The 25,667-nt window shown below is 45.4% G+C and overlaps 1 protein-coding gene across 1 annotated transcript; it reads right to left on the bottom strand.

Moving 5' to 3' along the window:
- Nucleotides 1-592: 592 nt before the first annotated feature.
- LOC105911077 (olfactomedin-like protein 2A) lies at nucleotides 593-25,165 on the bottom strand. Its single transcript, XM_012839855.3, has 8 exons — nucleotides 24,819-25,165; nucleotides 11,462-11,725; nucleotides 8,721-8,828; nucleotides 7,672-7,857; nucleotides 6,688-6,925; nucleotides 3,966-4,277; nucleotides 3,243-3,428; nucleotides 593-2,316 (listed from the first exon to the last, which is right to left on the bottom strand). The coding sequence occupies exons 1-8, from the start codon at nucleotides 24,885-24,887 to the stop codon at nucleotides 1,703-1,705; spliced, it is 1,977 nt and encodes a 658-aa protein (XP_012695309.1). The 5' UTR covers nucleotides 24,888-25,165; the 3' UTR covers nucleotides 593-1,702.
- Nucleotides 25,166-25,667: the final 502 nt, after the last annotated feature.

Genomic DNA, 25,667 nt, shown 5'->3' with positions numbered 1-25,667 from the left:
ACACACTCACACTAAAAAACATGTAGCAGTGAAAGCATCAGTATTGGGCAGAGTACCTGCCCTTACCCTGTATCTCTTGGTGAAAGAAGTCAGACATGTGCATACTTTTCTCTGTATACTTTGATCTACTTTATACTTTTATCTTATCATCATATGCTGTGTATCACATACGGCATGCAGGTATCTTAGCAACTAAGCTCTCGAGCAGCTCTCGTTCATCACCCCGGAGACCTACTGCTGCCATTGTTGCCACTGCCGTTTCAGTAGTTCCCTCTTTCCTGACGTAATTTGACAAGATTAGAATATGAGTCCTTGGGTTGATTCAGGTTTGTTGGTTTCCAAGTAATCAGTCATGATTATGAATAATTATGAACAACATTACCATACGTAGTGCATTGGGCATGTATTATTCTACGGTTAAGAAAACAGACGAAACAGTTGTAATGTTCAAAGTATGTGCCTCTATAAACAGCCGCGGAACATATTTCTTAAGGACAATTTGTCTTACGAGTGTTTCTGCTGCTGCCTTCATCAAGTGAACTTTTAAAGTGATAACGATCTGACCACGCTCAGAAAACAGCACAAGACCGTCCATGTTTATTTAATATTTATTTAGTTCATTGTAGAAACGTGTCTGGAGGATTGAAACAAGTGAGCACATTGAAACCAAAATGCCTTAAACGAGTCACATGCTGATGATATCAAACTTGGCATAGAATGGGGTAAAACTGACCTAGATGTCTACTTCTCAAAGGCTTTTAAACACAAAACAATCGCATGTGCGCCTTCCGTGTTATTTACAGTGGGAAGGCCTAAAGTCCAACAGTTAGTCTCCCAGGGGAGCTCACTTCAGCATCATTTCAGCTTTTAAATTACATTTATCTTCTTCCTGCGGAAAACTCTGTCAAAGAGGTTACATTGAACAATGGGTTAAACCTACTAAGCACCTTGCAATTTTTTTTAGAAGTACATGATTAAAATATTTACAGATTGACAAAGTCTTACATAGTTTAACAGAGTAGTACTCTAATTAAAAAAAAAGGCTTATCACATATAACCTTAGAAAAGTTAGTTGTAAAAAGGAAAACATTCAAATTCAGACTCATATTAAAGGCATATATGGTCTAATCAATAATTGCAGTCCAACAAACTCCAGAGTGATATCTCTGACTGAAAAGCATAATTTACCATACACAGTGTGTACAACTACGTGTGTAAATGAACTTGAATGTCCCTGGATTTATAAAACAATTGACCAAAAAAAATGACAGAAACTGATCTCAGTCCTGACTGTACCTCAGTTAGCGGATTTCAGAGAGCGCTCATGTTAGTCTCTTTGTCATAAGCTAACGAACAACTAGTCTTAGTCGGAGTTCTGTCTGAGCTTTATCATGATTCGCTGAAGCATGACTCATCACCCATCACCACCAATAATAACACATACGAGCCATCAGCTGTCTACAGCCAAGAAAACAAGTGTAGCTGACGAGTCTGGTGCTGTCTTTGAACATGGACTGAACATGGCGATACCTTATTAACAGCAGCAAGAGCAACAACAAAAAACCAAAAGAACAACCTGTTACAAAACCAAAAAAAAACCCTAATCGGAGTAACACGAAAGAAAAAAAAGTGCTTGTTCGGTTGGATGGAATTTTGAGGGGAAAGGTTGCCAGGAGCAAGATATTTGGTCAGGCTTTTTTTTTTAAGACTTTGTATGCTCCACGAAATTGATGTTGTAGGTGACCTGGTGCCCGTTGTCCCACGCGTACAGCACCTTCTCTTTGGGGTTATAGTCAATCTGTGTGGTGAAGGCATACTCATTGATGAAGGGCAGACGTGGGGCTCTCTGCGTGCCCGTGTGTGTGTCGTAAGCGTACGACAACTCACCCTCCCGCTGGTTGTACACGTCGACAGCATAGAGCACGCCGCACGCGATAAAACAGTTTCCGTAGGACTTCCGCCTCAGTCCTGTCTTCCAGGTGGTCTCCTTCTTGATAGACAGGTCCATGGGATCCAGCTTGCTGACCACTATGACCTCCTGCTGGCCGTAGTCGTAGTCCACTGCCGGGTAGATGACCCAGAGGCCAGTTTCGTCAACAGCAAAGTCAATGTCTGAGTGACCCCTCCACTTCCAAGGCGTGGTGTCCTCATAGACTACGTCATGCAGCATGGTCCAGGCGGCCACGTATCGCATCCTCATGTCGTACTTGATGATGTTCTTTGTGAAGGCCCGGTTATAGTAGAAGGAGCCGTTGTACACCACATGGCCGGTTCCAATCCAGTTGTAGGGAAGTTTGTAGAGGTTGGTCCAGCGTCCTTTGTTCAGAGAGAGAGGGAAAGAGAGAGAGAGAGAGAGAAAGAGAGAGAGGGGAAGAGAAAGAGAGAGAGAGAGAGAGAGACCATCAGTCATTAAAAAAGAATTGGGGTCAACTTCAGCTCAAGGTTTTTTAGCCATTCAACATTGTTTCCTTGGAACATGCCTGACGTCAGTCTTGACAGGTCTCTTGAACCACAAGCCAATGTGACTGATGGAAATTGAACAAAGCATTTTCCTTCAGATTAAGTTTTACTGACATATTCCATCTACCACCACTGGACACATTTAACAATGCGTAGTGGGACAGGAGGAGGAAGCCACATATCCGCTGCAGAGCAGGCCAAAGGCCTCATGGGAAAAGGGCATTGTGACCTCTGTTCTGTTGCCGTTTACACTCTTTTGTTTTAATGTTTGGTTACTGTTGTCCTGCAGTCAGGGAACATCTGTGTAACGAGGTTTAAGTGCACAGAAAATAAATATTATTCTTCCTTATTTATTTTTATGTTTGAGGAAAAGTACGAAATCCTTCAATTACGGCAGAAAGATGGAAGTCAGATGGTGATTTGTGTCATGAGTGGTGTAACTTCAGCTTGGCCCCAAAAGAACTTTGTGATTTTCTGGAGACGTTTCAGTTATACAATTGCATTATGCTTCAAACTAATGACAGTTTATTAGAAAGCATCTGTCATCTGACATTTAAATATAACACATGCTTAAACACCTGCCATGTGAATTAAATATCTAATCTTAGCATGATGAACAGGTGAGATTAAATGGAAAGACTACAGGCTTATTCTGTTTGCGAGACCTAAATAACGTAAACAAAACAGTTGTCTTTTTCTAATATAGTCACCATAGATACCAAATGTTTCTTTTAAAATATTAAAGGCACTTTACGAATTTGTGAGTCAGTACCAGTCCTTACCTTGTTTAAAATTCTCCAGATTGCGGAATTCAACCAGGTTGTTGCCATAGTAATAGTTTGTGACGTAGATCTTGGAGTCCTTGGCCAGAGGGTCTTTCATCCAGGCCCCCTCGTTCCGTCCGTAGCTGTGGTGCTTCACTGGCATCTCCACCGAAGCGATGGTTCCCTCGCACTCCACGTCCTTACCTGAGACACACCAGAGAAGGGTTCATCTAACCATCTGGCCAGTGCAGCTATCTCAACCAGATAGTGCCAGTGTGTGGCAATCAGTGATGGATGCTTGTGTGCTAAGAGGATAGCACGGCGGAGATGAATCATGTAGGGAAATCAGTTGATATCATTATAAATCAAGTCTTGAGAGGAGAATGATGGCTGTAATTTAGCTCTCAGCTTGTGCAACATACTGTATTACAGCACTTGGCTGCGCAATACATTCATGATCTAACCAAACATTCAAAACCAGAGTCCAGCTTTGACCACTTTATCCTGTCTTCAGCTAAAACAAGCAGACTTGGGAGGGCCCATGAGGTATTCACTTATGGGAAAACGTTCAACTATGAATATGTAAATAAAAAGCGTATGGTACCAGCAAGATTATATACGTAGATATACCATTCCATCACTAAATGTTCTGTCAATATACCCGATATACCCGAATCCTTACACCACTTCATCCCTTGTTTTTTTGAGTTCATGTGTCTTCAAGTGAATGAAGCCGCTTACCAATTTTATCTGTCAGCAGTCGACTGCTATTGTCACTGTTGTCTAACATCAGGAGAATGGTGGGGGCAGGCTGCACTTGTCTGTCTACTCCTCTACTGGTGGTCTTGCTGGTGGTGGAGCTGGTGGTCGTACTGCTAGTAGTGGTGGGAGTTTTGGTGGTGGTTGTCGGGGCGATAGTCACAGTGGTTTCTGTCGTCGTAGTGACAGGACCGTCGGTTCCCTCGACCTCGCGGAACGTGTCTGGTTCCTTGGGCCTCTCCTCAACACGAGCCTCTCTGTCAGAGCCCGAGTTGTGAGTCTTGGCTGTATTCTCTAACAGACACAGACAAAGAGAGATAGACAGAGAGAGAGAGAGAGGGAATGGAGAGAGAGAGAGAGAGAGCGGAAAAGAGAGGGAGGCTGGAGATGAAGCGTTTGCTTTGGAGATTTTGGGAACGCTCAGTGGAGCAGAACAGATTACACAGCGGCGCTCCCAAGGAAAATAAACCCCTAATGAAGATGCTGAAGACGCGCCAGCTCACACAAGCTCCGACACAAACACACAGACCCCCCGAGTTTGGATGCAGATTACGGCTCACTTTTGGCCTGCTGCCCTTAGCAGCTTCACACATACGGTGGTGGCATCCCCATCGTGTAAGTGTGTGTGTGTGTGTGTGTGTGTGTGTGTGTGTGTGTGTGTGTCCTGTGAGGCCACCCAGAATGTGCCGGTTCCATCCGACCCAGTGATCGGTTCGGATCCAGCATCTGGACCTCTGCCTCATCCTTGGCCTAGTTTTTAAACACACTTGTTCCTGGAGAACCCCCATACAACCACACACACACACACACACACCCACCCCTGTGCTAAGCTGCCGTTGCTGCTGCTACAGACAATGTCAGGAAAGCGTTGACTTTTTCCCCTGTGGGATTGTTGTCAGTCTTCCTGCAGGTACGTAGTTCTGAGCCCAGCGTGGCTGGCCAACTGGCTCTCCGTCAGAGGCACCTTCTAAGGATGAGCTTGATGAATGCCGCCTATGAAAACAGCGGGGCACATATTTCCATAATAGGACACTGGTATGGACCGGGAGATATAGAGCGCTTCCCCAAAGCAGGAGTATAAACAAACACTGTCTGCAGGAAGCTCTTTTAATGCTGGAGACCGATGAAAACCTGAGTGCAAGACTAGATCCACACACACAGAGCTTATACAACATTACATATAAAGCCCTATAGAAGACTCCTCTAAGCGAGCACCTTCCGTGCTCTTATCTGTGTTTTTGGCGCTCTGCAGGCTGTGTGTCTCAACCTGACGGAACCTCAGCTTGGCTTCTATTCATCTTGTGTTGGCCTCACATTCTGGCCTCACATTCTGTTCACTCAACGCCTGGCTCAGGAGGGGGTGTTTTTCTGTCCTCCCCAAGCCATCTACATCCTGTCTCTCTACCTCTCTTCACGACTTCTTTCCAGGGTTTTGAAGGATCCGTCCGTCTCGTCCCAAATCAGGGCAGATTTACGGGGCTTTCGGGGGTGTGAGGTGTCTTGGGGCTGTGCATTCCTCACATGTTTATATCTGCGCTATCTCACAGAGCGTGGCCCGATACTAATAATGTGTCAGGTTTCCTCTGCGGCCGACTATCTAGGGTTTGACGCGGTAACAGAATACAGATGAGTTATGGAGCATGTGCGTCTCTTTGCGATCTGCACATCCGTATCCGAGATGTGTTTTCTTAAGGGGCAGGGTTGAGTGTGTGTGTGTGTGTGTGTGTGTGTGTGTGTGTGTATATGTGTGTGTGTGTGTGTGTGTGTGAGGTGAGGGGAAGAGAGTGTGAGTGAATGTTTGTGAATGTGTGTCAGTGAAAAAGAGAGGGAATGTGGAAATGTGACAAGGTTATTACACCCTCATCAGTGCTTATGTCGATCTGTGTGTTTTGGACCAGGACAACCCTTACACAATCTCTGTTTGTATCAGAGCATCATTACACATAACCGGCACACCTCTCGAGGGGGGAATTGTGGGACGTTTAAGACCTCCTCCCTTTCATTCTACGCCTGGTCCGTAAAGCTCTCTCTATCGCTCCACTCATCTATTCAGACCAAATACATGTCTGATAAGACATCTCTCCGAAAATACATCTCTCAGAGATTCACAGTCCGCAGGAGCAATACAAGTAGTCTAGAGCAGTGCAGTGTAGTGCAGTGCAGCTGGTCGAGTTTTTTTTCCACTGGAAAGCAGGAAACTATTTTGTCTCAAAGGAGGAAATCAGAGCCACACATCCTCTCTACACAAGTGTTTGTGGAATGAAATAATGTCTGTTTGGTGTGTTTTTTCCCCATAGTCTTCTGGGTCTTCGCCTGTGAAAAGTGCTTAACATTTCCACTACAACCTAGACAACTACATTTAAAGAGCTCTTTGCCATAAAGTTACTAACCAAAAGGCTTTGTTCTGTAGACCAAAACCTAAGATGTTTATGCCCAAAAGACTTTTGTTAGTGGACCAAAAAACTAAAATGATCATGCCTAAAAGTACGCAGAAGGTTCCTTATGAAAACAAACGTTCAGGATTCTACCATAATGTGTAGATTTGAGGATGTGTACACCTTGGTGGGTTTTTCTGATGAAGGTCTGACTGACCGAAACATCAGTTTGATAATAAAGTTGGTGCGTTACTAGTGTTGCGTTAGTCTCTGTCCAGGGTTCTACCATAAGACCTTTTTTCCCAACACTGCACTCTTTAGAAGGTTACCTCTGCTGTTGGCACTGCCGTCTCTGCCGTCTGCCTTGGTGGCCTTGTAGTAGGTGATCCCTCTGATGACACCTGTCTGGTGACCGGTGGCCTTGACCTTCCCTGTGGGGTCCGGCTTGGTGACCTCCTTCTTGGGCTTGACCAGTTTCTCCTTGGCTGCCTTGGGCGGTGCTTTTGCCTTCTCTTGCTTCTTGGCCGGGTACTTGCTTGCTTCTTTTGTCTTCTCGCCCGCCGTGTCCTGCCAACAGGGAGTGTTGTTATTGTGCATCTGCACTAATTAACTAATGGGGAAACTATGGCAACTGCCTCTCACACTTTATAAGAGCTCAGCAGAGGCAAAAGACTGCGAGAGAAACTCTGACTATAAGATTCCAGGTTAGGAGTCTAACAGAGGAACATATAGTATCATATACATATACAAAGTTCCAGTACACATCCCATCAAACATCCCAGGTCTATATTGTAGAATGCAGCTGAAACCTGCTTGTACAGGTTATATAGGTGTTGTGAGACCTGTGGTCTAACTGGGTCTGCTTTCTGCGTAAGATGAGCCCTACCTAATGTCTACCCAAGGATATTGTTATTTCTGCCTGGGCAGTGTTTTGAGCTACTGAGCATTGCTGAGGGTCCACCAGGCTTTGTTGCTGGGCAAAGTATGGGTTCACCTGGACATCACATATGGGCGAGGTAAAGACCTAGTCAGCCTCGGATGAGTGTGCGTAAGGGGTACCTTGGATGAGTGTGCGTAAGGGGTACCTTGGATGAGTGTGCGTAAGGGCAGTCTTGGATGAGTGTGCGTAAGCGCCTAGCCAGCCTTGAATGAGTGTGCGTAAGGGTGGCAGAGGCCTACCTGGGCTTCATAGGTGAGGGTTCAGAGGCCTACCTGGGCTTCATAGGTGAGGGTGGCAGAGGCCTACCTGGGCTTCATAGGTGAGAGTGGCAGAGGCCTACCTGGGCTTCATAGGTGAGGGTTCAGAGGCCTACCTGGACTTTGCTGTTGGGTGCGGCTCCAGAGTCCTTCTGCAGCAGCTGGAGACCCAGCCTGGAGATCTCCTTCTTGATGCTGATCATGATGTCGGAGTAGTTGTCGTAGCGCTTCAGCTGATTGGTCAGGGAGCTGAGGCTGTCTCTCACAAAGTCATTCTCCCGCGTCAGATTGGTCTTTATGTTCTGGAGCACAGAAGCGGGACCACAGAAATATGTCATTTGGGTTTCCCATAGATACCAGAACACAAGTTGGATGTGAATCACTGCCACAGTAGCTGCATTTGAACAGTGTCCCACTGGCCTATGCTTCTCTCCTGGGTGAAATGAATCTTAAATCTTAAATGTCAAATTGAAGCGTAACACAAAGACATCATGAAAAACACAGGAATGTGATTTTTTTTATCCCTGAGAATCCTGAAGCTCATCACGATGATCTATGGGATTCGGCATTCCACACTGGTGGTGAAATAAAGTCTTCATACGCATTCTCATGGGCATTCAATCACTGCGCTCTCTAAACCAACAGGGCTGTGGTTTCCCATGGCCTGCTTTCAGCTCCCATTGCACAGGGATACGGTTTTAAGCAAAACACTCTGATTAAGTAAAGGCGACCACATAATTTCCTTAAGCGGCTGTTGAGTTCGGCCACAGCTCATTATGTGATCCCTGCCAACACGCAAATGGACACTTTCTCGCTGTGCGCTCTGTGAGAAGGACTAATGAATTGCTCGTTGGAGAGGCTTGAGGCCCAACCATTTCCATTTCTCATAGCTGCCTCTGCTTTTATGGCACGTCACCCTCAAAACCCTCCTCTTGTTCCCTGCGCTGTGGCCCAGTTTAAACACTCAGACTTGTTTGCCTGTGTTCCTACAGCATTGTGACTTATGGGGATGTTTTTCTTTTGTGTCACAATCTTCCCTTTAATTTTGCTTGCTGACATTTTTCTGGACGCAGATTACCCTCCTCTCCTCTCTCTTTCTCAGACTCTCTTCTCCTCCTTCCTCCCTCGTTCTCTAAATCCCCAAAAAATGGCGAGGAGTGCTCACCTCCTCCAGGTTGTTCATCTGGGAGACGACCTTGCGGATGTACGCGTGGACTTTCAGCAGGTCCATGCTGTACAGTGTTCCCTCCAGGAGATCCACCATAGAGTGCAGCTAGAAAAAACAGAAAAAAACAGAAAGAGAAAGCATGAGAGAGGATGATTAATCAGCCTCAAAGGCTTACATTTGCTCAGTGGATCATAACACCCAGACCGGGAGCCTGGTCAAGCGCACACACACACACACACACACACACACACACACACACACACACACACACACACACAAAAACACACACACACACACACACACACAAAAACACACACACACACACACACACCCAGACTGGGAGACTACTCTTTGGATGGCGTTCAAGAAGCGCTCTAGTTGAACCGGAATGTCCAGCATTCGTTTGCATGAACACGCTATTAGTTTTTATTTGTCTTGCCGGACAGTCTTTGAAGAAATCCATGTTGTCCATCTGTTGTTAGAGTTCTCTGCTCATCTATAGGATTTCAATTCATCTAAGAAAGACTCAGCATGACAGGCACTAGGCCCTGGGGCATATTTTGGTGAGTTATTGGAGTGTGTGAGGGGGAGAGAATTATCCTGCAAAAGGTTCCCATTTATCAACAAACGAAAAAGAAATATTCTCAAAGGGGCCAATATCTCCTTCAACAGCACTGCATAAATAGCATAGTAAGATTATACAACATTGTCCCATTCAACTCTAAATAGATCCAGCTCTTGTTGTAGTTCATGACAAACTTAAACAGTGAATGAGAACATAATGATGTCATTGAGATGTTTATAAAAAGAAGCAAGAGTCTGCGACGAGGCCTTGATGCTTAGCAGAGACTACCACACCAGGGCTTGCTGGATGCCCATGAAGACTGTGTTCCCCCACACACCACCCCTCTCACACACACACCTTCCTTCTTGGCATACCTGGAAGGGAAGGGGCTGTTTTGACTCTTTCTGGAGACCTGCATCGAAGGCTTTACCGGTAGGTGTGTATTTTAAGAGGAACAGGGAGACTGATTATGTGAGGAAAGGAAGATTGTTGGAGAGACGGAGCGTGAAGGAATGTATCTTGAAAGACTTGGCAAGAGGAATGACAGGAGATAGAGAGGAGGCAGGTAAGGGAGAGAGATGGGCCAACCAGGTTCTGCTCAAGGTGACTTGCTTAGAGGGAAGTTGTTCTTCACCATCGCAATCATAGAAACATTCATTTGGGGGGGGGGGTTTAGGCCTCAAGACAACGCTCATTGTTAATAAAATGTAATTGAGAGGAATGCCAGCAGTATAACTGTAACCCAACCACTGAGCTAAATGTTAACATATAAATTCTCAAATCCAAACCTGTCCACCTACAAGTCCACAAACTTGTGAACAAATGAGTGCTGAGATCATATTGTGTATTTAAAATGCACGCAACTGCAGTACATCCACACACACACACACACACACACACCCACACACATGCACACACACACGCACATAGACACACAGTATGGATACATTCAATACACACAGAGAGTAATATTTATATATAGCCTCAATCAATCACCTCAACTGTTGTAAAGAACACAACCTGTGTTGATCCCCTATTCTCATTTGTCAAACTCTTTTTTTTTTTAATTTTAATTTTTTTTTTTTTTTTATCCACTGTGGCGTGCCCATATAAATGTATGATTTACTTGTGAGTGAACTCACAACAACCTGATGGATGAGGGAAAAATATCTATTTGCAGCCTCAGCTCTCTGTGGTCTAGCAGGTGGAGTCCCTTTTGGCCTCTGCACGGTTGCATCAGATGTTCTTTTCTTTCTGTTTTTAGTGTCTAGTCTGAAGGCTTTGCCCTCAATGAGAGTCATATGTGCTTCACTCCACCATATGGCTCCGCGGCTACACCGTGTCATGGGCTCTCACTCTCCAGATCCTAAGAGTGAGGCTGTGGACACGCAGGGTCTGCTCAGTGTCGGCGTAGTGCTGGGATCATTTGTCTGGCAAATTGGCATTGGGTTGGGGTGCTGAATGACAATACACATCCTGCAGCAGCAGTCATCTCCTGTGGGACACGCTAAAATAATTTGGACTGAAGAACACGATATATAGTATATACTGGGAATACTGGACTATTGTATCGGTCCGTTTTGGGGTCGATTTTCATCAGAAAAGGCTATTGATTATATTGATCACTGATTGATATTGATTAATTGGTTAATTAAAGTAGAGGCCGAGCAGATGACGCAATGACAGGATAGGTAATTTAGTGTGAGAGAGAAAGGGGGGGGAGGGGGAGGAGGAGGAGGAAGAATTGAGAGAAGAATTAAAGGGGAAAGAAAAAAAGGGACAAAGGAAAAAGAGATGGAGGCAGAGAGCAGCAGACAGAGTGGGAGTCAGGGAGAGATATGCAAAGAGAACGAGGGAGAAGGTCAACCAGTTGGAGGGCAAATGGCCTGAGAGAGAGAAGGCCAAAATGAAGAGAAAAAAGAAAAGCCTCACAGCTAGTGATGCGCCTGGACTTCACATCACAGAGAGAGAGAGAGAGAGAGAGAGAGAGAGATAGAGAGAGAGGATGGGGTGGGGGAGGAGACATGAAGACAGGAAACAAAAGCCTCAGAGCTATTGATACACCTAGACTTCACATCAGAGTGAAAGAGAGAGAGAGAGGGAATGACTGAAATAAAGAGAGAAAAGAAAAGCCTTCGAGAGGAAGTGACAGAAGTCCCTGTGTGGTGTTTACCTTCAGCAGTTCCGGCGCCTGCTTCTTCAGCTTCTCCATCTTCCACTCGTTCTCGCAGGGGTTGAGGGAGGAGGGCGGGGCGGTGCAGGAGCACTTGCAGTCGGAGCCCGAGCTGACCGTCTCCACCGTGTAGAAGTCCTCCACCCGCACGCTGCCACTCCGCAGGCGGGCGCACGCGTCCCGTGTCAGAGGCCGCATGATGCACTTGCAGCGGCAGTCCGAACCCTCAGACGTCATCCGCACAGGCTCCGTCTCCCCAAAGATCTAGGCAGGTAGGTAGATAGATAGATAGATAGATAGAGTGAGAGAGAGAGAGAGAGATCAGACATTATATAGAGATAGATAGATGGATAGATAGACAGAGGGATAGAGTGAGAGAGAGATAGATAGAGTGAGAGAGAGAGAGAGAGAGATCAGACATTATATAGAGATAGATAGATGGATAGATAGACAGAGGGATGGAGTGAGAGAGAGAGATAGATAGAGTGAGAGAGAGAGAGATCAGACATGAAATAGAAAGAGAGAGATAGATATAGAGATAGAGTGAGAGATAAATAGAGTGAGAGAGAGAGATAGATCAGTAGAAAGAGACGTAATGAGACAAGATATAGAAAGAGATAGACAGAAACAACAAAACATTTGTTTAATATATTTGCCGTACACTTCTTTGTATCTCCTGTGAGTCCTGTGCTCCCAAGGATACAATGTGTCAATGTGTTCTACACATGTATCTCAATAGTATCACCAGAACTAGGGCGTTGCGACTAAATGTGTTTTTCACCGACATTATTCAAAAACATTGGAAACTAGGTCACGAGGGCACAAGTCAGAACACTAAAAGAGAGAGAGAGAGAGAGATACAGAGTGGGAGGGATGATAAAGAAACAAGCTGATGTTGCTTAATGAATTTCCATTAAGATAGTCAACAAAAGTTCAGCCAAGGCTCGTCACATTCAAATGCCTCATAAATCAGAGATCACTCCGCCAAACATTAAATTAATAAATCAGTCTAATTTCCCATGTCTGCAAAAGTGGATGAACGGATTCATCTACTACAACACTGAGGTCAGACAATGAAACCTTTATAACTGTCCAGCAACTTCTTACAAATATCTCACTTTCCTTTAACTGTCACTCGGTTCCTGTTGCTGCCGCATAGTTGTCTAAATGAAACCCGGCCCCGTCCTCACAATGGGCTGTGCACGCTAAACAAAAGCAGAATGTTTGGTTTGATCCTCCGCCAAGAGCCACAGAGCCTCTCCCCTCCACCGCTTCATTGACATGCAGTAAATTACAGCCTGTGAGATAAATGAGAGTTTCACTGCATGCTTTGTAACCATCAGCACTAGGACTGCCAGCACCTAGAATGTGAATAAAGTGAGTGCTCAAGAAAAATATCACTCCCTGTACATTTCACAGAGTACTGTACATTAAGAAAAAGCACTCGGGTGATGTGATACTAGGAGCTCACGTGTCTTGCGTGTGTGTCTACTGATATAAGGCTACCTGTATTGTAACCCTGTAATGGACAGGCACTGTGGTACTGGTACAGGTACTGTGTTCGTTTGTGTCTTGCGTGTGTGCTACTGATATAAGGCTACCTGTATTGTAACCCTGTAATGGACAGGCACTGTGGTACTGGTACAGGTACTGTGTTCGTTTGTGACTACAGTGTTGGTACAGGGGATTTCATGATGGCCTCCCCCAGAAGATGTGGTTTTCATTAGAGTGAGGCCACTGCTTCTTCACTTGATTGAATGAGAATCAGATAGGGAGGCATGTTGTGACAGGTTAGGTCATTAATGACGAAGAGAAAGGAAGAGGGGGCAGGGCGTGTTGTGTGCTATCTCCTCTAACTAGTACTAAACTCGCACTTACAGTAGTTACATTCCTGCACTTTTTATTCCTTATGTAAAGTAGTATTTATTGTTACGCTAGATGGATAGATAGAGTGAGAGAGAGAGAGAGAGAGAGAGAGATCAGACATGATATAGAAAGAGAGAGATAGCTAGATAGATAGAGTGAGAGAGAGATAGATAGTGAGAGAGAGAGATAGATCAGTAGAAACAGACGTAATGAGACAAGATATAGAAAGAGATAGACAAAAACAACAAAACATTTGTATGATGCATAATGTATTGCCTGTCGGTCATTATCCAAAAAAAAATCCCTTCAGGACGAAACAACATGCCTCTGCTGCGCGTCGGGGTGCTGTTCGCCCCGTCGGGATTTATTTTTGGATAATGACCTCCGGACAATACATTATCCCTTACGTAAAGTAGTATTTATTGTTACACTAGGTCTCTATTGCTCGTAGTTTGATTGTTTTCTCCTTTGTACGTCGCTTTGGATAAAAGCGTCTGCTAAATGACTTAATATAAATGTAAATGTAAATGTGTGTAGTGCAACTGCCTCCTGGCTTACAGAGCCTCGATGGAACCTGAATGTGTATGTTCAGATCACACACACAACTGCCTCCTGGCTTACAGAGTCTCGATGGAACCTGAATGTGTATGTTCAGATCACACACACAAGAGTTGGCCTAAGACAGGTTGGGCAACCAGGTGGCTCTGCTTCATATAAACAACAGGACCACCCAGGCTAGTATGGGACCAGAACGGTCGGTCAGAACAGTAAAGGACATAACCACATCACACTTTAAATAAATATCTATTCATATCAAGATGCTCTGTAGTCATTCCACTAAACTATGAATAGTGAAACATGCAAGGTGAGTTTTCTTTCACTTTCCACACAGTTGTACACACACACACACACACACACTCACACACAAGCACAAACGTAGTCGGATTCAGACAGACACACAAATACTCATACACACCCAAAAAGTGTTTTTTTTCCCAGCTTTGTGTTCTCACAACTGTCGCCTCTGCAGACTTGGAGGTGCTGGTTCACAGTACCCTTCTGATCAGAGCACGAGGCAGACAGGCACTTTTACGTTCTGTGAGGTTTAACGGCTCCCGCTCAGGACTACCACCTGTGACTGAGATCTGGGTTAATGTGGGAACAGGCCACTAAACTCCCAGGCTGCCTCTGAGGCTTCTGTTTGAAGGAAATAGTAAAACCAAACTTTACGGGGGCATTTCCAAACATTTCAAGCTCCACAAATGTTTTCTCAGTTTTATAAGTTGGCATTGGTTGACTTGGAATTGTCTGTCATTACATGAAGGCATTGCAGCACATTCTTCAGTTTGCTAAAGGATCCTAGAGGACAATGCAGTATCTAAACTGACAACTTTATATAACTGATAACTTATAATAACTTATTTGGACTGCTGAATTTGTACACTATAAACTTTATATAAACACAACCATTTTATACAAAGTTGTCAGTTTAGATATTGCATTATATATATATATATATATATATATATATATATAAATGTCTACAATATGTGACTGAAAAACTGTGAAAACTAACGTCTTTGATAGAACTAGGGCAGTGAGTTGTAGTCAAGTTTTATTTTAATTCCAATGTAAATTAATATTTTAAAATATATAATATCTCGCCCAAACACCAGGGCATTTCTCCAGCTCGCAGCAGTCCCAGTGTAGCACAGGTATCTGTATTAAACGTCTCTATCCTCTGACAGCCCCCGTTATCACAGACGTCCCTGAACACTAGTCTCTGTGTGGACACTGACACTGAAGGTCAAAGGGCAGAGGTCAGTGCACGGTTCAGCCCAGTCTATAGCCCCCAATGATCAGCGCGGAGGAGGTCATCTCTCCCTGATCCACTGTGGCCGCACCCCGCCATGCTCTGCTGCCTCCATTTTGAACCTGGGAGGAAAGTGAGGAGGACAGGAGGAGGGTGAGAAGGAGGAGGAGAAGGACTACTGGGGGCGGACGGAGCTCTGTGGATGCTCCTGTCGGCAGAGGTCACATTCTCCAGGACCAGTGGACCAGACAGGGTGAGATGTCTCTGTTTGCCAGGTCCTGTCTCAGTGGGGAGGGCCTTTTGTTGGTGGTGTGGAAGAATGTGAGGAGAGGCAAGGATCCAGTCGACTGATGGCGTCTTTGTTTCTGCGTTTGGACGTCTTGCTATAGAATCACCCCTTCGACAACCTCTGTCCTTCTTAGTCTATGCTACACACACTCACAGAAGAATATGTACACACACACACACGTACACACACACACACACACACACACACACACATGTGAACACAAATACTCTATATGGCTGTACACACATTGGTACACTTATATTCATAAAAATCAGCAAGTAAATCTGTATGGTCATCTGAAAATACAACAGGCAGTTTTGTGAGGTGCAATAAAGGGACCAAGTGTGGATTCCACCCCATTTAGCAGAGCTCTGTTTGTTTGTGTCATCTCATTTAATGCCACACAGAAGGGGAGGGGGAGGGAGATGGACTTCTCTGCATGAGTCTTCCTCAGTCTCCCCTCCTCTTCTCAGCTCTTAATTTTTCCATCCCACTGTCCATCTTTTTATCTTTTTACTCTTTTACTGGCTATACTAGCCCATTGCACAGTCTTTACTATTTATATCACTTTGCACTATCCTCACACACACAAGCACAAGTACTCTATCTTTGCACTATCCACACAAGCACATGAACACTATCTCTCTGCACTCTTTGCACTACTTTCCTTGTGGACATCAACACTGACACAATCAATGCACACTGTAATATCTGTATAATATCTGTATACACCCCACTCCCTGTGAACATGTTTTTCCCTATGTGTATTGTTTTTCTACTGTGATTTGTGTATGTATGTTTGTGAGTTAAGTTAAGTGTATAAGCTACTGGATGACCTAAATTTCCTTCGGGATTAATAAAGTATCCATCTATCTATCTATCTATCTATCTATCTCTGCTCAGCTCATATCCACACTGAGCCTCCCAGACTGGGGCCTGCCCAAGCACAGCCTCCTGTTAAAGTTGTATGAGCGTAACGGAAGGACTTGAGGTTTCATTAGCAAAAGAATGCAGTGGCTAAATCCAACAGGATTGGGTCAAAGTGTGGGACTGAGTGTGGGAGAGACACTTTTTAGTGTTAATGTGTGTGTGTGTGTGTGTGTGTGTGTGTGTGTGGCTGTAAGTATTACAGTCTATCCAAAACAAAATAAAATGATGGTACACCAAATATGTTGGCAGTTGTTCAAGATGTCACTGAGTCAAAACAGCGTCGCCGTAGACCAGCTCTCCATCTTATTGCACAGAAACACGGATGCCCTTGGCCATTAAGTGTGTGTAAGTGTGTGTGTGGGTTGGGGTCCTGTCAGTGAGTATTTGTTTAAGAGACCCTGAGCAACAGCAAGCCAAAGACCCCCCGATACAACTCCATAGTAACATGGGCCCGAGTCTGACAAGGGACAAGGGTGAGACACAGACACAGAATTTCTTCACAGCCAGCATTCTTTCTCTGGATGCTGTTGCGGTGCCATGGTCTGATTTAGAGGGTGTTGGAGAGGGGGAGGGTGTTGGTGGGGAGGGTGTGAGATATCCAGATCTTCCAGTTTAAGAAGACAGGCAGGAAATGTATTACGTCATTCAGTGCAGTTTCTCACACTGTGGTCCCTGTTCAAAACATGCTTTCCTCGTGGTTTGGGTCCAATTTGCTCCTCAGTGGCTCCATGTGGGACAGCTCACTTTGTCAACAGGCTAACCGACTCTGTCAGCGGAGAGGGGTGCGGCGTCTGCATTGTTTGAAGATGGCCAGAGACAGGCCCCTGGTTCATAGTAATAGTGCACAGAAATAGTGCCTGAGTTTTGCGCTGTGCCAAATAACCTCCTATGTTTTCCACACAGGGAAACAGAGTTCAGAGTTCAGAGTTCACTTTGGCCGCAGTCATGCCAAACCCGACAGCTGTCTCCAATGTCATCCAAAACCGCGAGTCTTCATTAAGCCCAGAATAAACGTGACGTGAGATCACTCCCTCGAAATCAAATTCCTCTCCAAACCTTTCATCCCTTTTTTCCCTCGTTAGAAACTCCCTGGAAGATGTGCCCGGGCTCGAAGATTAATGGACAATCTCGCCGGTTCCACGGCTGAACAAACTGGGCCTTTCATCGCGGATCCCTGGTTAAGTCCCGCAGCCCTGGCAGAGAACCCCTGCTGCCCCCTCCCAGGTGCGAAGGGCACGTGGGAGCCGATTAGCCCCGGAGGGACAGGGATGGCAGAGCTGGCCCGGGCGGCGTGGTAAAGCCTTGCATATCTGCCCACTGTGTGCGCCCCCAGTCAGCTGCCATGCGATCTGTCTCCGCACACCACAGCGGCAGCTGACCAAACAACTGCGAGCCTGACTGAGGCGCACACACACACGCACACACAGACACACATACACAGACACACACACACACACACACACACACACACACACACACACACACACACACACACACAGACACACACACAGACACACACACACACACACACACACACACACACACACACACACACACACACACACACACAGACACACACACACACACACACACACACACAGACACGCACACACACACACGCACACACAGACACGCATACACAGACACACACACACACACACACACACACTCACACTCACACACAGACACACACACACACACACAGACACAGACACACACACAGACACACACACACACAGACACACACACACACACACACAGAGACAGGCCTGACCGAGGCCCTCTGCCCAGACGGAGGGGACTACTGTTCTGTGCAACGTGCCCTGATGCAATCGCAGAAACTCTTACAGTAGGCACACACACACACACACACACACACACACACACACACAGAGACAGGACACACACACACAAAGAGAGAGACAGGACACACAGACTAAGCGCTGTGTGAGCAGAAGCTGACATAGTGTCTCGTAGGTGAGGGTGGCGCAGAGACAACTGGGAGGAAACTGATGGAAGGACTGATGACTGCTAGCCAATATGTCACGTGTCTATGTGTATGCGTTCGTGTGTGTGTGTGTGTGTGTGTGCAGGAGGCAGTGAGACCGCTAGCCAATATGTCACATGTCTAGCCATGTAAACTACAAACTATTAGGCCTATTCATACACAGTCTGCAGCACCCAAATCTTGAGTGTGACTGTCTTGACTTTGACTATTGAATAGTGTTATGGATTTAAGATAGACCCTCTTATGTATGTTATAGTGATTTTGTGCTGAAAAACACGTGATTCTCATTAACCTGGGTGGCTCTTTCTCTTCTCCCCTGCTAACAGTAGGGCTACAGTATCTTACTGATATCAAGGGGCATCACAACACGACTGTTTTGGCCTGTTGTGAAATTCCAAATCCATCACCACAGTAACAAACTGAACCGAGCCATTCAGTCACGAGTGAGAGTGAGAGAGAAGGGGGAAAAAACAGGCAGGGAGTGAGAGACTTCTTAACTGAAGAGGACTCTCTTAGAGCAAGCAGGGGAAAAAAACAAATGTGCAGCTTAACTGTTCCTCTTGATGTCCACCCATTTTGAGTATGACAACAGATCAAAGCCACTGTAATCCTGTCGCTGTGGAATGTCCTTTTCCTAAGCCTAGAAACTGAGGAGGCAGCAGACTCTCCTCCACACACACACACACAAACACACACACACACACACACACACACACACACATACACACACACACACACCACTGGTCAAACAGGGCCCAGGTAATTAGCTTGGTTTCAATCTGCAGTCTTGAACCGCTGCCCAAATCTCATTAGGTGCCCCCGGCACATACAGAGAGCCTCTGCTCCCTGCTCTCGCCTCTCCTCTCAGGACCATTTTAATTGGGAGTGCACTGAGCTTCCCAAGGCCCTCTGACCCGGCTGGGAGGGTTACAGGGTGGCCGGGGAAGTTATTTCATGTGCAGCATTTAGAAAACGAGCTGCAAATTCAGACAGTACAACACCTTACAGAAATGTGCTGCAAATTCAGATAACACATCACTTAAAAGTGATTAACACGTCTGGAAAAACAGTTTTTTTATTATTATTATTATGCAACGGTTTATGATGTTATTGAAGTCGGTTATCCGTCAGTGGTCTTGGAAAATGAGGGGACAGATTCCTTGGCACTTTTCTTTACCCTACTTCCCGACTGTCCTGTATATATGAACGGCACTCTGCAAACAGTTAAGTGGATGCATGTATGACATGCCGTTTACATAAAAGGTGACACATTATTTGACTTTTTTCTCTCTGAGCGGGGTGGGGGGTTGGGGGATCTGGGGGGCTTTCAGGTGTTGACATTAAGGCTCGGCACTTATGCCCCGGGTAATGTGATTTATTACAAATTCCTTGATAGCATGAGTCCAGATGTACAGCAATATTATTCTCCAATCACACATCTCACGGAGTTATGATATTTTTCATCTCTTCGTGTCTAGGAACTCCCTCGTTCTCCTCAGTCTTTCCTCGACAGACGTCAGCTCTCTGCGAAGAGTGAGGAACTCCAATCTTGAAGTAACGCACAGACAGAGACTCTGACGACAGCGCCTCTTTCACCTGGAGCTGGGATGACGGGGCAGAGGAGCCGCAGCCCTTCTGCACTGATGCCTTCAATTTCCTGCTGCCTCTGCTGGCTGGCTGGCTGCCTCCCGAGCCCTGCACCGTGTGCCAGTGGCTGAGGGAATAAGCAGCAGGCCCCGGACAGAAGCATTGAAATGGCATATTTAAACTACTACAGCTCTGTCCGCCTCTGTCTACAGAAGCATTGAAATGGCATATTTAAACTACTACAGCTCTGTCCGCCTCTGTCTACAGAAGCATTGAAATGGCATATTTAAACTACTACAGCTCTGTCCGCCTCTGTCTACAGAAGCATTGAAATGGCATGTTTAAACTACTACAGCTCTGTCCGCCTCTGTCTACAGAAGCATTGAAATGGCATGTTTAAACTACTACAGCTCTGTCCGCCTCTGTCTACAGAAGCATTGAAATGGCATATTTAAACTACAACAGCTCTGTCCGCCTCTGTCTACAGAAGCATTGAAATGGCATGTTTAAACTACTACAGCTCTGTCCGCCTCTGTCTACAGAAGCATTGAAATGGCATATTTAAACTACTACAGCTCTGTCCGCCTCTGTCTACAGAAGCATTGAAATGGCATGTTTAAACTACAACAGCTCTGTCCACCTCTGTCTACAGAAGCATTGAAATGGCATATTTAAACTACTACAGCTCTGTCCGCCTCTGTCTACAGAAGCATTGAAATGGCATATTTAAACTACTACAGCTCTGTCCGCCTCTGTCTACAGAAGCATTGAAATGGCATATTTAAACTACTACAGCTCTGTCCGCCTCTGTCTACAGAAGCATTGAAATGGCATATTTAAACTACTACAGCTCTGTCCACCTCTGTCTACAGAAGCATTGAAATGGCATATTTAAACTACTACAGCTCTGTCCGCCTCTGTCTACAGAAGCATTGAAATGGCATATTTAAACTACTACAGCTCTGTCCGCCTCTGTCTACAGAAGCATTGAAATGGCATATTTAAACTACTACAGCTCTGTCCGCCTCTGTCTGCCTGCATGCCTGCTAAGGCCATCATATTATTCCTCAATGATAAGTGGAGGTTCTACAGATTTATAATGGCATGAACTGACCCCGTGGGTAATCATGGTGAGATGTATATTCATTTGAGAAGTATACTGATTGACTTGTACGAAGTGAATCAACTCTTCATGTGGTCATTTCTTGTTCAGTGCATTTTTTTCAAACGAAGGGGAATGGACTTGGAGGGTCTTGCCTTTTTCATTCCACCTCTATCCTAGTGTCTTCTAGTCTTCTGTGTTCATCTAGTCATAGTTTGCATTGTGCTGAGACAGAATCACAGTGAAACTAACCTGAAGACTCCTCATATGCTTAAAGCCCATTAAAGACCATCCCATTTCAAGTCTTTATTTTCCATGACAAGGGTGAGTGAACCATCTCTATGACGGCAGGATTATTGCCTGTACTGTTGTAAGATTTCCCAGACTAAGAATGTGAAAGTTCATGGAGGTCCAGCACTCGACTAATATACCTCTACCCCCGACCCCACCCACCCAAAAAAAAGCACTTCAGTAATTAAACTAGTGGTCATTGGCTAGTGTCTCCCAAACAGAGTAATTAAACTAGTGGTCATTGGCTAGTGGCTCCGAAACACAAATAGCTGTGGTTTCCTCTGCGGCTCTGAACACGGCGACCACCCCCCCCCCCCCCCCCCCCCCCACCCCCCCTCTGTTGCAACAGTGATATAGGGGCCACAGCGCCGCGGAGGGCTCCTTCTCTTACACAACCCTCATGTTTCAGTTACACACTCATGATAAATATGTTTCTGTTACACACTCATGATAAATGACGGGGAGGGAGCTAGCTGCCACCCTGAGCGGCGCCGTGAGCGATCTGACTGTAGGTAACACCGCATGTGAGGGAGGCTGACGTCCTGACAGGGTCAAAAGCCCCAGAGAGACACTCCTGGAAGGGTAGGGTGGGGCTTTGGTCTGTGGGAACAGGCGAGAGAGAAAGAGAGGGAGTGTGTGAGAGAGAGAGTGATGGAGGGAGAGAGGGAGGGAGAGAGTGAGTGAGGGAGAGAACGAAAGATGGCACCCGGGATGGCTACAAACTCACAGCTGTGCAAACAACACTAATATTATTGTTCACACACTGTTCCCATTTCATGCTAGATTTTATTTACACAAAATCACAGAATGTCTCGCTGCTCTGTCTCCCAGGGCATACGTCACACCAGCTTTGGTTCTGTTTTAATGCTCACACACCGAAACCGGAGCCGCACTCTTCTGATTGTCCGTGCCTGTTAAACATCATCCACAGCAAGTCTCTTAACACTTACACTGGATAATGCTGATGATCTAAATTAGATGCTTGAAAACACATACAATTCCCAGGCAAACTGGCAACCACTAACAATCAGCCACTGACAATCATCAACAACACCCCCCACTCCCCCCAATTTTTTTTACACCCAACATAAAAATACTATTTTGGAACACGCTATGGCCGTATCCAAGTCAACAATGGCGAGCTGGACAGCTGAGCCCCACCCGCGGTACATTCATACATCTGGCATGAGAGGGACGCAGCTGCCGCCACACACTTTCACTCGCAGGGGATCTTTGGGGGAATTCTCTGCACCGCATCATCACCACATCATCACCATCACCATCACCATCATCACCATCATCATCATCACCACGCAGGGAAAGATGATGAAGGAGCCAAAAGGGGAGAGACACATGAGGTAGGCGGTGGGCTCCTTCGCTGGGCGGCTTAACCTCTCCTGTCACTCTTCACACCGACCTCTGACCCCACTCAAAGTGTGAGCGCATGAGAGTCTGTGTGAAGTGTCCATGCTAAGCTTGTCTAATACACTCCACGTGTCCATATCTAGCATAGCACGGGGAGCCTAGCACGGGTAAACGGACAGAGACGTGTCCATATCTAGCACCCATAGCATGGGTAAACAGACAGAGACGTGTCCATATCTAGCACCCATAGCACGGGTAAACAGACAAAGCATTCTCTAACTCTGAGTTGGAGTCCAACCAAATCAACCAAAACCACATTATTATTATTATTATTATTATTATTGTTGTTGTTATAGAGTACTGTTGAGATGTAAATAGCCCTCAGAGAGAGAGGAGGAGAGTGAGCATTAAGCACCCCCTTCAGTTATTTGCTTGCACACCCCATAGTGAGTGAGTGTGTGTGTGTGTGTGAGAGAAAGAGAGAGAGCGAGAGAGAGAAAGACATGTTTTGTGTGGTTGTGTGTGGTTACAGCGAAGACATTGTGAACATTGTTCTGCAATTGCATTGTCATATTCCATTATGATTATGAATTATGAATTGACTTACGCGACTGACATAAAGTTATTGTCTAAACATCTGGATTTTAAAAAAAAACACACAGCTGTATTTACACACACTTCGCAAGGCTATGCCTCCCAAATGAGGTTAGGCACAGCTCAAGGTAAAGACTTGTGGTCTATTCATTTCAGTACTGCTTAGTCTGCATCGTGGGCCTCTGTCCTCTCACACGGGCCATCTGATTAGGGTTACATTCCTGGGATCCATGCCCTTTGCTAAGTGTGTGCCCTGATGCACCATGACGTTGCCGTGACACTTTTTCTCCTGCCGTTCCATTCGAGTTTAACCAACCGTTTGACCAGAAGTGACTTCCACTACCCCGCTAGCTCGTCTCCACTCCAAGATTGCTTTCATCTGTCCGTAAGCTGCCACTCCGAAGAGGCCACTGTGGTTATGGGCAAGCAGTTTTCAAAGACGGCTCCTGTGACTTGCGCGGTAAAGCCAGATAGACAGTCTGTTGTTTTAGTCACCAACTAAACAAAGTCCATGCCGCTCGTGCAATGGCCTTTAACAAATGTTTGTTAGAACGTTGAATGTTAAAGGAGATCAGTGGTATTTCGTCATATTAATTAAACTACATTATTACAGCTGAAAACAATGTAATAGCTCGGAAAAAACTACCTGTGTTATTTTTGTTAAAAACTGTTGTCAATATTCTTTGGCAGCTGCCAGTTATAAACACCTGATGGCTATGGCTGGAATGAGTTTCGCTAACAGGGACTAAGAAAACACAGTTAAACCTGCCTGTCATGAATCGAATTCCTCTCAGTGTTGGCTTGTCGAGATACCATTTCAACATAATTGGCAACTATAGCATTTTCGCCTCACTGCGCACGGATGGTTGGGACCGGTGCCAAGTCTATGCATACATCGCGCCGGTGGACACCCTGTTTGCTCAGTGGATTGGCCACCTGCTGCCCGGCTCTCTGCGCACAACCCCGACTTGCTGCGAGGGTCTGCTCTCAATTATTTGTGTGAAAACTATGTAAAGCCTTCCATGTGCCTTCGACCATAATCTAATCTGTTCATTAGGAATAATAACATCCCGAACATTGCTTGCAATAATCTTTCAATAAGAGGCGCTTCGTGCAAATCCCGAAGGAGTCGAGGCTTGCAAAAAGAGTGGTTTGAGTGGGGGAAACTTGGAATATCTATAGTTTTGCATACATCAATCTGTGAATTCTGGAAAGCAATCAAACGAAATAAGTGAATGCAACTAACATTTATCATTAATACCTAACTGCGCAGTTTGATTGCAAGAGGCTGTTCCTTAAATTGGAACAATGCTCTTTTCTCCTTGTGACATCCAAATAGCAAAACGATGAGGCAAGTGAACCTCAATTCATGATATGCTCCACAACTACAAAAAAAAACTAAATTCACGTTTGGTAAAATCGATAAGAATGTCAACAACTGCAGACTGTCAAATAGTATAATCTTTCAGCTGAGACTTTTTTTCAAGCACTTGTTTACTTTGTCTGACCTACCTTGCTTTGCGCCTCCACATCTTGTGAAACCAGAAGCAAACACACAATGATGCCCGTCAGTCCCCACATTTTGCCAGAAATCTCGTTGACTGTCAAACGACTCACACCGAAAAACTTCTGAAAATCAGGCTTCCCAGTTTTTATAGTCTTATTCACTCCTTGTCAAGACACAAATTACGGCTCCATCTCCAGTAACCCCAGCCCAGATCAGAGGAATAGTGTGGGTCTTGCAGCATGTGTTTAGAGATCCAGCCGCGTCCACACAGTGAAACACACTTAACACACATCACACACTTCTGTTCGAATTCAGTGTAGGCTGCGCCTCAGACGCGCTCTCATCCCGTCCCCTCCTCTCCCGCTTTCCCCCAGTCAGATAAGAGAACAATGCCGCCATCCCTTGGCCACGTCTTTAACACAACGTTTGTTTTTGCGCCTGGGTAGACATACTGCATGTGTATCCGATGCACTTTTAGGAAATAGGTTCCGCACAAAAGCTTTCAGTTTGTTCTCTGTTGGTTCTTGCCTTTAAGACAGTTGGTTAATATCTCCCCCTCTCTCTGTGATTTAGGTTTAATGTTTAGCTTAACAAAATATCAATGCATATATTTATAAAATTGACATATATCGCTCAAGTGGATTTTAAAACTCATCAGTACATGTAAGCGCTCTCTCAATTGAAATTTGTTTGACATGTGTGAATGACATGAATTACTTATTTCTCTTCAAGTTGCCTGTAGATAATGTAATGAAAAATGGGCGCGTAAAATTATCACTAGATGGCAGTATTGTACAATATATAAAAATGAACGCACATTTAAACGTGCTGGAGGTATCAACTAGCCTACCATA

Source organism: Clupea harengus, chromosome 12 (assembly GCF_900700415.2).
Source record: "Clupea harengus chromosome 12, Ch_v2.0.2, whole genome shotgun sequence".
Taxonomy (NCBI): Eukaryota; Metazoa; Chordata; class Actinopteri; order Clupeiformes; family Clupeidae; genus Clupea; species Clupea harengus.
Note: the sequence above shows the minus strand (reverse complement) of the source record. Positions and strands in the feature narration are given on the sequence as shown.